This window comes from Hypanus sabinus, chromosome 2 (genome assembly GCF_030144855.1).
Source record: "Hypanus sabinus isolate sHypSab1 chromosome 2, sHypSab1.hap1, whole genome shotgun sequence".
In the NCBI taxonomy this organism is placed as follows: domain Eukaryota; kingdom Metazoa; phylum Chordata; class Chondrichthyes; order Myliobatiformes; family Dasyatidae; genus Hypanus; species Hypanus sabinus.
Genome location: NC_082707.1, coordinates 194,195,637 through 194,211,201, shown reverse-complemented (window position 1 = coordinate 194,211,201; position 15,565 = coordinate 194,195,637). Strand labels below are relative to the sequence as shown.

Genomic DNA, 15,565 nt, shown 5'->3' with positions numbered 1-15,565 from the left:
TGTCGGCGGTATAAAGTCTGTGAAGTTATCATTACCAGAGAGAAAGTTCTTGGGAAATTGAATGGTCTGAAGGTAGATAAGTCACCTGAACCAGATGATATATGCCACAGGGTTCTGAAAGAAATTGCTGAAGAGATTATGGAGGTATTGGTAATGATCCTTCAAAATCACTAGATTCTGGAATGGTTCCAGAAGACTGGCAAGTGTCACTCCACTGTTCACGAGGGAGAGAGACAGAAGAAAGGAAACTATAGGTCAGTTAGTTTGGGAAGATGTTGGAGTTGATGTTTAAGGATTTGGTTTCAGAGTATTTGGAGGCACATAATAAAATAGGCCATAGCCAGAATGGTTTTCTCAAGGGAAAATCTTGCCTGACAGATCTGTTGGAATTTTTTGGAGAAATAACAAACAGGATAGACAAAGAAGAATCAGTTAATGGTATGTATACTTGGATTTTCAGAAGGCTTTTTACAAGGTGCCACACATGAGGCTGCTTAACAAGTTATGAGCCCATGGTATTGAAGGAAAGATTCTGGCATGGATAAAGCAGTGGCTGATTGACAGAAGGCAAAGAGTGGGAATAAAGGGAGCATTTTCTGGTTGTCTGTCAGTGGCTAGTTGTGTTCCTTAGGGATCTGTGTTGGGACCACATCTTTTTACTTTATATGTGAAAAATGGAATTAATGGCTTTGTTGCAAAGTTTGCAGATGATATGGAAATGTGGGGCAAATTGTTTTAAGCAAGTAAAGAGGCTACAGAAGAACTTAGACCAATTAGGAGAACAGGCAAAGAAGTGTCAGATGGAATACAGTGTTTGGAAGTGTATGGACATGCACCTTGGTAGCAAAATGAAGGGGTTGTCAATTTTCAAAATGGAGAGAAAATACAAAAAAAACAGGGAACATGGAAGGCCTTGTGCAGGGTTCACTTAAGGTTAATTTGCAGGTTGATTCTGTGTTGATGAAGGCAATGTGATGTTAGCATTCATTTGAGGAGGACTAGAATATAAAAGCAAAGATGTGAGGTTGAGACTAAAGCGCTGGTGAGACCTCACCTGTAGTATTGTGAGCAGCTTTGGGTTCCTAATCTTAGAAAGAATGTGCTGAAACTGAAGAGGGTTCAAAGGAGGTTCCAGGCAAATGATTCCAGGATTGAAAAGCTTGTCATTTGAAGAGTGTTTGATGGCTCTGGCTTGTAGTCACTAAAATTCAGAAGAATTAGGGGTGACCTCATTGAAAATTATCAAATGGCGAAAGGTCTTGATAGGGTGGATGTTGCAAGGATATTTCCTATGGTGGGAAAGTCTCCAAGACCTGAAAACACAGCCGCAGAATAAAGGGATGTCCTTTTAGAACAGAGGAGAAGGAATTTATTTTGCTAAAGGGTGGTGAGTCTATGGAATTTGTTGCCACAGGCAGCTGTCTTTATGCATACAGTATTTATGGAGGCCAAATCTTTATGTACATTTAAAGCAGAGATTGATCAATTCTTGATTGATCAGGACACGAAGGGATAAGGAGGGAAAGCAGGAGATTGGGGCTGAGAGGAAAAAGAGATCAGCCATGATGAAATGTCAGAGCAGACTCGATGGGCCAAATGGCCTAATTCTGCTCCTGTATCTTATAATGGTTTAATGGTTTAATGGTATCACCTTGCAATTATAGGGATTAAATTCCATCTGCCAATAGTCCGTCCAATTTTCTAATTGATCTATACCCTGCTGAAGCCTCAGACAACTTTACTTGTTCACAACAGTATCAATTTTTATATCCAAAAGCTCCATTTGACAGCCTCTTGTGGTGAAACACAATGTCATGTATAATTGTATTTAAATTGGTATCACCAAAATACAGTTTTAATCTGAGTCTCATAAAAGATGCAATAGAAAATCACAGACTAAATACCACAGCTGCAAAGGCTATATAGTAACAGGATTAAAAGTAACAACCTTGTGGGAGAAACTGAATTTTTAATGTCAGGACATTCCAGAGCACTTTATAGCCAATTAAGTACTTTTGAAATGCAGCATATTTGTTGGCCTGCATCGGACCAACTGATGGTCATTACAAATGACCGCCTCTGTTAGTGCTGGATTTAATATTTTTTCCAGTAGTGAAGCTCAGATATGCTGAAGAGGGTCCAGGTACACTTCACATTTGATCCCATGTGAATGGAATCACTGAATCTGTAGAGCAAGAAATATTATCAGCTAGTTATTGGTATTTAACTTGTTTTCTAATAATTTTATATATTCAATTAATTGTATCAATTGGAATAGTTTTCAAATTACCCTCAGAACCATTTCAAAAGACTTCAACAACAATGAGCTGTCAAAGATTATCAGTGTTTCAGGTGTGGGGAAGGGCCAGCTCATTCAGCTTTTCATTCAAAAAAGTGAAATCTGAGTGGATGGGCATTGTGGGCAGGGAGTCTGGGTGAAAGATAATCCATGGTAAGGTCATAATGAAGGAACACGAGTAAGAGGATGGGCTGCCTAATCTTTTACAGAAAATCAAGACACATCCACTTTACTGCTTGTTATGCTGGTGGTGTTTAGGGCAGCAATGAAGGTCCTGCGTCTCTAGTGGTGTTCAGAGCTTCCTTCATCGTCAGTAGCGTCCTCTTGGTTTCCACTTCAGTCAGTCATGCGAAACCTGAGTGGAGACTCAGGAATACCATTGTACTTAGAAGGATTTTTCATTGCTGTTTCTGTAACAATTTTGTTTTTATCAGCCATGGTTGATGGCCCTGAGCAGAACTCCCAAACCTGGAGGGCCAGTGGATCACTCTTAATCTATCCTCTAACCTTTGACTTGTTTGGCATGGGTGACCCAACCAAGAGCCAAAGCATAAAGCCCTGACTCCAGCTAACATTGCTCTCCAGGTTATGAAGGCATGCAAGCTTCCTTTTGGGGGAGACACATCCAAGTCAAACCTAAATTTTAAAGGTTTTTAACTCTTAATTTTGTAGCAGAATTAAGCATAGTGGAACATCATGATCCAGATACTGAAAAATACCACTATAATGACATACAGGTAGAGTAACATCATCTTTTGACTTTAGATCATTGTAATATTTGGCTGAAAATTTTGGACTCTAAAGGCATTGTATATTTGGAGTCAAGTATGTAGCATCTGTTGTGATGGTCAGGGAATACTGGTGTAATTAGGGTAAACATGATGATAAGTAGTGATAATGGTTGGTTGGCAGGAGGATTTACAAGTGCAGGGTGGCATTTTGCACCAATTAAAGTCCCAAGAAGAGAATAAAGGAGGAATTTGACTTTGAGGCCAATATTTTGAATAACTAGGGCCTGAGAGTCCCGTGATCAGAGACAGGTGAGTCAGGTGCTAATAGTGTGTAAATGAGTGCCTGGTGTTTTTGTTGGAATCAGTGGACTTCGATGTTGTATGACTCTGTAAGGAAGAAATTGTTAAGATTTTTGGAACATCATAACTGAACATAGAGGGAGTTTCATCCCAGTCCTTTTCTCTTGAACAGTTTTCCTGTGTTCCTCTATCCTTGTACGAAGACTTTCAGTAATCAGAATGGTCTTTAACTTTTAGATTATTTTCTACATAACTGTTCCTTGATTTCACAGATATAAATGAATGTGAGCAAACCAACATATGTCAAGGACATCGGTGCATCAACATCCCAGGTTCTTATAAGTGTGAATGTGAAGAAGGTTATGTACTGACTAGAACAGGACAATGCAGTGGTGAGTAAAACCCTTAACTCATCTAATCCTCAATCACTGTGAAATAAATTTCATAACTACTAAGCTCATTTTGGGGTGATTTTTAAGATCAAAAAATTTTTAATATCTATAACGTCGATATGGTCCAGTCAGTTATCTTTGCCCAAAATTGAAATGGTTTCCCTATAGTACCTTGCAAATGAGGCCATGAAAATTGTCAAATATGACTGAATATAAAATAAAATTGAGCAATAATAGCCACTAGAAAAATTAAGATATCAAATAAAAGGCTAACAGAATTTAAATATTATGATAGCAGAGGGGAAGAAGCTATTCCAAAAAAATTGAGAATGTGTCTTCAGACTCCTCTACCACTGATGGTAGTAATGAGAAAGGGGTGTGCCACAGGTGGTGAGGGTCGTTAATGATGGATACCACCTTCTTGAGGCATTGTCTTTTGAACATCCACTCGATGATGTTTGTACTGTGATGGAGTTGGCTGAGTCTAAATCCCTCTAAAACCTCTTACAACCTTGTGCATTGGAACCTCCATACCAGGCAATGATCGAACCAGTCAGAATGCTCACTCATCGGCAAAAATTTGCAATAGCCTTTGGTGACATACCAAATCTTCTCAAACTCCTAACGAAGTATAGCCACTGGTGTGCCTTCTTTGAGATTGCATCAGTATGTTGAGCCCAGAATAGATCCTCTAAAATTTTGATGCCCAGGAACTTAAAGCTGCTCACCCTTTCCACTGCTGACCCCTCAACATTACTGGAATCAGGCTTTCTGAAGAGGCAGTCCATACAAACTAACTCAAGTGGTCCCGTACACTAAATAAGATAATGAAGCAACTCTTGTAGGTAGTGTCTTCTTCCGAATACATTGAATGCATGACTTACAGTACTCTTCAACCTCAGGCTTCATTCAGGGCCAATACAACTGATCTCAGACCAATCCATAGGTCTTGTCAAATCCCAAATGACTTGAGTCATCATGAAGTGACTTTAGTACAGTCCTGCAGTATTTATCAGGTAAAACCAACAAGGAGCATTGAGGTCTATCTAGAGGAGACATGATCCTATATAAAACTGTTCCTCAACTCTAGTTTATCCCATTTTCCCATTGGTATGGTAGGGTGTTTTGTCTTCTCAACTTGGGCCAAATCCCCTTTGACTTACTCGGCTGCTGCCAATTCCACAGGACTCAATACAGGCAACTGCTTCATATTCAGAGCAGTCAAGTTGCAATATGCTTGTGGAATGCCACTGTTATGTATTCCATTGGGCGCATGCCAGGTCCAGCAACACAATGCCTTGTGCTAAGTGTGTTCGCAAGCACCATGTTTTTGTAGCTGTTGAACTCAAATAGGCGTAATAATCACTTGTTGGTTACATCATTACAGGAAGGGCTGCAGAATTCCTTCCAATCTTTCAGTGTGTCTGCACCACCTTGGCATTCCAGACTCCATGGATGGTTAAAATGTCTTTTTTTATTGTCCACCTTGTCAATAATGCCCTGGAGTTGGGTGTAGAACTCCTCCATTTGGTCATCTTCATAGTCAGTTGTTGGTGCGTAGGCCTGTATTTCTGTGATGTTGAAAGGTGCTGCTCTAAGGGGGGATGGAAATAAGCCTGCTGGATACTGAGAGGCACCAGAAGTACTGAGTTCTTGATGCTCTTGTTAACAAGAAATCCTACACCATTGGCATGTTGTCCAATTCTCCACTGTATATAGCCTTACTCAGTAAGACGTTTATTAAGGATTTTCCACCTGACTTCACAGAGTCCCACGATGTGCCAGGTATATTTCTCCAACTCATATGCAAGTCCCTGCACATTCCCTGCTTGGGCAAGTGTTTGCACATTCCATGTTGCTTATGAGATGTAATCTCTCTCACAGATCTTCACCAGTAGCATACTTAATTACCTCTGCTCTGGGGTGCAATGGATGGCGCAGTCCTTGGTAACCCAAGCTGTGCCAATCTAGCATGGGGTCTTTTGCTATGTTCAACAAATTGCATGTCTTGGGCAGGTGAGGCCCAATAGGGTCCAACCCTCTCCAGGCCAGACCACAGCCAATGTCCTCCAACTCAGTGGCTCACCCTGGTCTCAAACACGTGGTCGTCGGGGAACTCATCCGCTCTGGCCAGTGACTTCATCGACAAGATCCTTCGCCCAGTGGTGCTGTGTTAACACCACTCCCTCTTGTCATTTAACTCATCAGCTGAAGCAGTGTACAAGTGTGTGCCATATGGTGGCAGATGTGAGAGACTTAGGAGATGGATGAGGACCAGTGATGCCCATCTACCCTACAAGAATATAGAGTACTGGCTTCTGTTTCATGAGGTGAAGTTCTAAGGCAGTTCAGCCAAACATGAAACAGCTCTGTAGTCTGGCTGGATGGCATGACAGCACAGCAGTTCTGTCTGAAAGAACACAGCTAAGTGCGATGAATGGAATGCAAGTTGGAGATGATGTAGAATTAAATGATAAAACTTGCTGCTTGACACTTAATTACTTCTTGTGGAATAATTGTGTCCACTTCATCACATCTTTTCACTTAGAGCCTGAGAGCTTAAATTCAATTGTTCAGATTATATAAAGCTCCCAACCTTCAACCATGAACACCCTAGCATTACATGGCTTCATAGATTCAGAAGAATGCACCTGCTCAACTTGCATCACTCTTGAACAGACTGTTGTTATGTAGCAACAGATAAATGCCACTTATAAACAGAGAGCAAAATTGAAAGATGAATTCCTTAGAGTAGACTGGAGGCTTTAACATCTGCTGGGCATTTTGCCTGATAGCCGATGTAAAGAATTTTGTCTGCACAGTTGAAATAGAGTATGATGACTTTATTTTAAGTTGTTACCTTCTTTCTGCAGATACTGACTCTGAGATTGCACTCATGTACATATCCTAGATGTGCATCCCCCAAGTGCACCCACTTCTGGTGAGACAGAGTGGTTTGAATTTGACTATTGTATGAAAAGAGCTGATAATGGGAGAACAGCTCAGTTATTTGACATTCAGTAAGGGTGCTGAATAAATAACCATCAAGAACTGCTCAAGTGAAGATAGCTGACTCAGCACAAATGGGACCTGCAATTTCAAGACATCCAGTGTTCACTGAGTTCATTCTTTTGATTTAATATATTTAAGTCTTTAAATGTAATATTCTTTAAATATCAGTGAGGTCCACAAGAACACACACAAAATGCTGGAGGAACTCAGCAAGTCAGGCTGCTGCTATGGGAAGAAATAAACAGTTGACATTTTGGGTTGAGATCCTTCAACAGGACTGGAAAGGAAGGGAGATGAAGCCCGGATAAGAAGGCACAGGGAGGGGAAGGAGTCCAAGCCGGAAGGTGATAGGTGAAGCCAAGTGGGTGGGGGAGGGGGGGAATGAAGTAAGGTTGGGAGATAATAGATGGAAAAGTTAAAGGGCTGAAGAAGAAAGAATCTGAAAGGAGAGGAGAGTGGACCATAGGAGAAGGGGCGCTGGGGGAAGTGATAGGCAGGTGAGGGTAAGAGAAGAGGTGAGAGTGGAGACACAGTGGGGAATGGAAGAGGGAAGAAAAGGAGGAAAAAATTACTGGGTTAGAGAAATTAATGTTCATGTTTATATAATCGAAATGTAGTCAATGATATAGATTTGCATGCAAAGAAATATATTAATTAATTTAATAGATTAAATTATAACTAGCAGGTCAGATGATATGATTCAGTTGTAACATATTGGAAATTACAAAAAAGATTGTCCAACAAACCAACCAGTCAATACCTGCAATCAGAAGAACTTTGACTCGAAATGGATAAGTTGGAGTCTTGGATTTGGGCTGTTTTGGGGAGGAAGGAAGTCATTTGGGCATCTTGCACCAAAAAATGTTCAATAAGGATGAGGAGGAGAGTGTGATAGTGACTGAAAAAGATCTAGGGATCCTGGAAGTGTTATTGGAGGATCTTGAGCCCCTGTAATTTTCCAACAGATATGTTATTCTTGCAGTTTATGCGGATAATAGTACACACTGCAGGGTGAGCAAACTGACTATAGCACAATGTATAGATAACTTTTCAAGTTAAGGTCTACAGAGATGAAAATAATGTGCTGATGGAGAACAGTGTAGTAAGGGGCATGGATTCTGTGCTCTGAGCCAGGAACATGAGTTCCAAATGAGGGGGAAATCCCCATAAGTCCATATGGGAATCAACAAAATAGATAGGACAAAGGAAAGGGATCTTCTAGCCATTAAAAAAAAACACAAAATGGGTATTAGTGTATTGTCACTAAGTCTTACATCTATTCCATCATTCAACATTATAGTTATCTACTTTAAATGCCATTTTCCTGACCTATTTTAATATTCCCCAATTCCTTTAAAATCCTGAAATCTATTAATCTACATTTAGAATTTGCTTAGTTTGGACTTCCATAGACAAGTTGGCTAGGAGGAAGGAGTATGAATGGCTACAGTCCAAATATGAAAGCAGAACGTAAAAGACTTTTTTAATATTATGTGAATGGGAATTGGGTCAATAGGATCAGAGAGTTGAATACTTAGCTTAGAGGTGAATATGGGAGAAATAGATATCCAATTATAAATTCAACAGGCATTTGTGCAATGTAGTAAAATGGTAATTGATAACTAAAATCCATAGGAATGAAACAGACCAAAAAGCAAACTGATGGAGGAACTCAGCAGGTGAAGCAGCATCTGTGGAGAGAAATTGATAGTTGATGATTTGGATTGAAAACTTTCATCTGAACTAAAAGGTAGAGGGGAAAGGTTGGAGCCAGAGCTAGAAAATGAAAAGTGACTGCATATGAGGCTTATATATTGTAATTGGTACTATTTCTGATACTTTTTCTTAGAGTTTAGAGTTTCTTAGAAGTTTCTGTGCTTCTGGAGGGACAAAGTTCAAATGCAATTTAGACATAGCTCTTCAGCCACTGAGAAGATCCTGGCAAGGCTTTCCCTGTCATAGAGACTGGGGAGACTTAAATATAGCTTATCTATCTTTCCCTCATTTTCTTACTTGGTATATCCATTTATAGTTGTGAAGGCCCTCTCATAACTTAATTTCTTTATCTGTCTTTGTCATCAGCAAATTTAGCAAAACATACCTTTTGTACTTTCAACCATAAGACCATAAAATATAGGAGCAGAATTAGGACATTTAGGCCATCAAGTCTGTTCTGCTCATACCTGATTCTTTTCCTTCTTAACTCCATTTTCCTGTCTTCTCCCCACTACCTTAAACCCTCTTACCAATCAAGAACCCATCCATTGTTCCCTTCAATCAGATCCCTCTATTTCAGTCTGAGGTTCCCACCTACTTTAACAAGACCATGATCATCATGGTAACTAAGAACAACAAGGAAATGAAACTTAATGACTACTGCTCTGTGGCTCTGATATCCCCTATCATGAAATGATTCAAGAGGCTGATTATGGCACATATCAACTCCAGCCTCCCAGGCAACCTGAATCAACTGCAATATGTCTACTGCTGAAACACGTTTATGCAAGATGTCATCTACCCAGCTGTACACTTTTACATAGAAACATAGAAAACCTACAGCACAATACAGGCCCTTTGGCCCACAATGCTATGGTGAACATGTACTTACTTTAGAAATTACCTAGGGTTACCCATAGCCCTTTATTTTTCTAAGCTCCATGTACCTATCCATGCATGGCATCCGTTAGTCTCGGGAGACCATGGATCTGCACCTGGAAAGTCTTCTTCAGGGTGCAGGCCTAGGAAAGGTTGTATGGAAGACTGGCTGTTGCCAATGCAGCAAGTCTCCGCTCTCCATGCCACCAATGTTGTTCAAGAGAAGGGCAAGGACCGATACCACTTGGCACCAGTGTCATCACAGGAGTTGCCAGAACGAGGTTGAAGACAACATTGGACTGCCTTAAGGACTCCAGCTCCCGGATTTGTCCTCAGGGTTTACTCCCGAAGCCTTTCCCATGAGTGGGTTTGAAATCAGAGTTTTCCCTCTCTGCCTTCCCAGGCTCATGAGCTCCATCTACCTGAACCCATACCATCTACCTGTACCTATCCAAGAGTCTCTTAAAAGACCCTATTGTATCTTCTCCAGAACAGCTGACAGTAAAGCTACCTATTGTAGAATATTGTTTATTCACTGCAGCTCCTCATTAAATACCAAAATACCAAGCAAATTTATTATTGGAAAGTTACCAACATGGTCAAAGCATTGGCTGATTGGTCGGACACAGTGACAAGGAATAAAAAGATCCCTGTCTAGATGGCTGCAAATGGTTTTCCGCAGGAGTCTGTGTTGGGACTGCTTTTTATGCTGTATATAAATGGATTTAGATGATGGAATAGATGTTCTTTTTGCCAAGTTTGCAGATGATACGAAGATTGGTGGAGGGGCAGATAGGCTGTAGAAAGACTCAGATTAGGAGAAAGAGCAAGATAGTGGCAAATGAAATGCAATGTGGGAAAGTGATTGGTCATGCACTTTGGTAGTAGAAATAAATCTGCATACTATTTTCTAAATGGAAAGAAAATCCAAAAATCTGAGATGAAAAGGGACTTGGGAGCCCTTGTGCAGAACATCCTAAAGATTAATTTGCAGGTTGAGTCGGTGGTGAGGAAAGCAAATGCAATGTTATCATTCATTTCAAGAGTGGGGATGTGATGCTGAGGCTTTATGAGGCACTGGTGAGGCCTCACCTTGAGTATTGTGAACAGTGTTGGGCTCCTCATCTTAGAAAAGATGTGTGCTGGCATTGGTGGGGTCCAGAGGCAGTTCACAAGGATGATTTTGGGAATGAAAGGGTTAGCATATGAGGAACATTTCATGGCTCTGGTCTGAACTTGCTGGAATTTAGAAGGATGAGGGGAGGTTTCATTGAAATCTTCCGAATGTTGAAAGTCCTAGAAAGAGTAGATGTGGAAGAGATGTTTCCCACAGTGGGGAAGTCTAGAATAAGAGGGCTCAGCCTCAGGATAGAGGGGTGTCCATTTAAAACGGAGATGCAGAGAAAGTGGTATTTTGTGTTGTCTTCATATGTTTTCTAAGAGCATCTGTACACTACTGTCTGTGATTATAGCTAAAAAAAATATTAACTATGTGATTTTGGGTAAATGAAAGGTAAATTAACTTTGTGATTTGGGGTAAATTAACCTTCAGCATAGTATCAATCAATGCACATAAAGAGAAATGTAAGATAATAATGTGACCGTGGAAGAGAAGAAAATACATATAAATTGTGGATTATGTGATGGAGTAGAGTTGCCAGAACCACTTGTTGTTGACATACAATAGGCAGAGCAACAGAAAACCTGTTTTACACTTGTTATTTCCTAATGCAAACTTCTTGGCTTGATGACTTCAATCATTGGCCATATCCAAGATACAGTGCAGCCAACTGGGATCAATGCATACATAATGTTATAAGTTTCATGGTACAGTTCAAATAATGACAACATATTTTCTTTTCTCAGTAGTGTTGTCATTTGAGACTAAAATTTTGTTATATCTTTCTACTACGGTCAGATTTATTGAATAGTATTAATAATTACAAAAAATTATTATGACCGTTTACAAAAAATCTTGGAAAATGTAAAACGTGCTTTTTTCTGGTTATAGTTATTTAATTAAAACCCTGTGGTATATATTAAAATGAAAACAAGTTTGGAATGTTACAGTCCCTAATGTTGTTATGCTGCTGTGTTGTGTTTCAGATAAGAATGAGTGCTTGATTTCTGGCATTTGTGCACATGGGAATTGTGTCAACATGGAAGGGTCTTATCGATGCATTTGTAACCAAGGTTTTGAACATGTGATAGAACAGAAGAGCTGCAGAGGTTTGTGAACATTTTCAAACATGTCCAGTGCTAGCTTGCCAATACTGTCTCATGATATTCTTTTAACCATTTAGTTGTTCCTTCTTTGCATGTGTGTGTTTTACCGTTAACTTCCTCCTCCTCCTCCCAAAACAAAAAAAAACACATTATTGGTTATCCTTGACTTTTAAAATTCTTGGGCCTGGAAGATTAAAAAATGTTGTGCTCTGACTAGTAGGTTTAATTGTGAACCTGTCCTCACTACTCCACTGGGCATAAGACATTTAAAAAGGTGAAACTGAAGGTTTTATGGGGCAAAACTCTGTAAAGGACATTAGCCACAGAACCAGTGGCTGTAACAACTAGCAGCAGAGCAAGCAACCAGGAGGATATGATTGAGAAATTGGGTGCTGCCCCGTCTGACAAGACACCATGGTAGAAGTAACCAGCAGATGAAAAGAGAGTTGGATATATATAGCCAACTAGTAACAAGTAAATTAAGATGAAATGTTAAAGCAAAATTCAGGTTTTGACGGGTAATTTCATTATTTGGAAAAAAAATTACTGAAAGTTCTCATGACCTCTTTGATGATAATACAAATCATCCTAATCTGAAATATGACTTCATTTCTAACTCTGATATCTACTTTGTGCTCTATTAACATTAATGTTCTGTTTATTATGCAACAACCAAAATTGCAGCTTGCTGCATTCCAAGACCTAGATGGTGCTTTACAGACAATTGTTGTAATTTTCTTTCTGGCATTTTCTGTCCATATTTACAAATCAAACTGTTGTTGAATTTTTTTTTCCACATACACTTTAATGGAATTATCCAATCGAGTAACTAGCACTCTTTGTTCATATCTCCATTTGAATATTTCCATAGTATTTAGCATTTTCTTATTCTTTCACTAACTACTCCACAATAAATTGCATCTGTCACCAGTCTGCGAATTTTTCTAGATTCTCTTGTATTCTTTTACAATTCTGTGCTGTTTGTTAAACTTAAGAGTCAAACAGCATGACCATTTGACCTACTATAGTCAGTTCAACCAGTGGACACTCATCTGTATTAATGTCAGCTTCCACCACTTTACCTGTAACATTTTGTGCTTAGGCAATTCAAGTGGTCGGCTTGATATTTCTTAAATTCTCTCAGTTGTTTTATGAGGCATGGCCTTGGAGGGTAGACAGGAGTCTATCCGTCTAGGCGCCAAGATTGGATCCAGCTCTGTCTAGCATCTTGTCCACAGGCGTTCCAACATGGGTGGCCTTGAGTTGGCATCGCCTGATGAAGTCCTTGAAGTATGCATCAACATGTTAATCCAGGTCCTGGAGGATCCTGTCAGTGATTCTGTTTCATTATTCTCTCAAGCAATGTGTTCTTGTTGCTCACCATTCTCTAGATGAGAAAGATCCTTGTCAAATCTTTTCTAAATCTCCCTCTACTTCCCCTAAATAGGTCTCTGAGATAGTGTTTCCCATTGTAATTTACAAAGAATTTGATATGGCACTAAACACATTTTTAATTGCAAGCAACACTCATTTATCCTAACTTTACACCTTTTCTGCTGCATTTTTCCTTCAAACTATTCAAAAGATTTTTCCAGAGCAACACACACAAAATGCTGGAGGAACTCAGCAAGTCAGGGAACATCTATGGAAGGAAATAAATCGACATTTTGGTCTAAGACCCTTCATCAGAATTGGAAAGGAAAGAGGTAGAAACCACTGTTAAAAGGTAGGTGGAGAGAAAGGAGCAGAAGCTGGCAGGTGGTAGGTGAAACCAGGTGAGAGGGAGGATGAGTGGGTGGGGGCAGATAATGAACTAAGAAGCACTTCATTCCTTTCCCCAGCTTCCTTTTCTGCTTTTTCCTTCCATTTTAGTCGTGATGAAGGGTAAGACCCAAAATTTCAACTGTTTATTCTCCTCCTCAGATGTTGCCTGACCTGAGTTCCTCCAGCATTTTGAGTGTGTTGCTTAAGATTTCCAGCATCAGCTAAATCTATTCTGTTTAAAAGATTCTTCCAGCAAGCTTCTCTTTTAATTACAGATTCCTCTTATTTGTTTTCCATAACCCTTCATGATTTTGTACACTTCTTTTAAATGCCCTTTTAATCTTTTCTGCAACCTCTTTTTCTTCATGCTCATTTGAACAATTGCACAAAATGGACACAATATTCCATTTGTGACTTAACTAATCTGTGGAACAAACTGCCAGCACAAGTTGTGCATGCAAGCTAAATTTCAACGTTTAAGAGAAATTTGGACAGGTACATGAATGGTAGGGCTATGAAGGGCTAACATCCCAGTACAGGTCAATAGGAGCAGGCAGATTAAGTCATTTGGCGTGGTCTAAATGAGCCAAAAGGCCTGTTTCTGTGCTGTCCTTTTATATGACTAAAGGAAGGCTCAGCATTATTTCCTTTTGTACTCTAGCTTCTGTTTATAAAATCCTGGATCACTTATGTTTTAAGTATTTTCACATTTTTGTCCAACCATTGTTAAATATTTGTGCATATCTACCCTGAGATCTCTGTTCATGCATCTCCATTAGAGCTGTGTTCCTTTGATTGTTTTGATTCTGTTCATTTTCCTATCAAAATACATCATCTCAAAATTCTTTGCACTAAATTTCAAAGTTCAAAGGAAATTTATTATCAAAGTACATATATGTCATCTTATACAACCCTGAGAATAGTTTACTTGTGGGCATACACTGTAAATCCAAAACACAATGATCAATGAAATGAAAATAAGATCAATGAAAGAGCTCATCCAGCAGGACAAACAAACAACCAATGTGCAGAAGGCAACAAACTATGTAAATTCAGAAGCAAAAATAATATTAAGTAAATAAGCAATAAATATCAAGAACATGAGATGAAGAGTCCATGGGATTGAGTTCAGTGATGGGGTGAGTGAAATTGAGTAAAGTTATCCTCTCTGGCCAAGGGGCCAATGTTTGAGGGGCAGTAACTGTTCCTGAACCTGGTGCTGTGGATCCTGAGGCTCCTGTACCTTTTCCCTGGTAGCAGCATTGAGAAAAGGGCATGGCTTGGATGGTTGTGGTCTTTGATGATGGATGATGCTTTCCTGTGACAGTGATCCGTGTAGATGTGCTCACCCTTGGGGAAGGCTTTACCCATGATGTAACTGGGCCATATCCACTAATTTTTGCAGGATTTTACATTCAAGAGCATTGACTTTTCCATACCAGGCTGTAATGCAACCAGTCAATATACTTTTACCACACACTTATAGAAATTTAACTGAGTTTTAGATGTCATGCCAAATCTTCTCAAACTTCTAAGGAAGTAGAGGAGCTGCTGTGCTTTCTTTATAATTGCTTATGTGCTGACACCAGGACAGATCCTCTGAAATGATAACACTGAGGAATTTAAAGTTGCTGACACTCTTTATTTCTGATCCCCAAATGAGGTCTGGCTCGTAGACCTCTGGTTTCCTTGTTCTGAAAGCAATAATCAGCTCCTTAGTCTTGCTGACATTGGGTGACAGATTGTTGTTGTGACACCACTCAGCCAAATTTTCAATGTCCCTCCTTTATGCTGATTTGTCGCTACCTTTTATTTGATGGTTCTTTTCATGTACCGTATCTCCATCAATTTTATTGCTTTTCTGAAGTCTGTTACTTCTCTTGAAAGTTTTATGGCATTTTCAAATTTTAAAATTGTTTTCATTTCTGTAATTTCCGTATCCCTTAATATAATTTATCTAGTCCCTGATAATGGGCTCCTTTTACTACTTGGTTTTAACAACCCTATGCAAAGTTTTACTTTTTATGTAATAATTACTAGCTCATTCTCATTTTATTTTAGCCATCTCTATTACATTTTAGTCATATGTTCATTGAATAGTCTGAAATATCTGTTTCTCACAGTTCATCTACCATTATATCTTTTAATATAGTTTTGTAGTCTACTTCAGCCAATTTGTCTTTGCACTGAGTTGATGAGCTTTATTTAAGAGAATTCCTTTGGACTTTTGTTTACAGTAGCAGTTT

The 15,565-nt window shown here is 39.3% G+C and overlaps 1 protein-coding gene across 2 annotated transcripts in view; it reads left to right on the top strand.

The window, feature by feature from the left end:
• The window catches only part of LOC132389583 (latent-transforming growth factor beta-binding protein 2-like), a 408,009-nt gene that overhangs the window by 273,369 nt on the left and 119,075 nt on the right, over positions 1-15,565 (top strand). For both annotated transcript variants that reach the window (XM_059962068.1, XM_059962075.1), the window contains exons 19-20: positions 3,603-3,722; positions 11,436-11,558. In XM_059962068.1, coding sequence (XP_059818051.1) covers positions 3,603-3,722; positions 11,436-11,558 — 243 coding nt within the window. The remainder of the gene's footprint in view (positions 1-3,602; positions 3,723-11,435; positions 11,559-15,565) is intronic.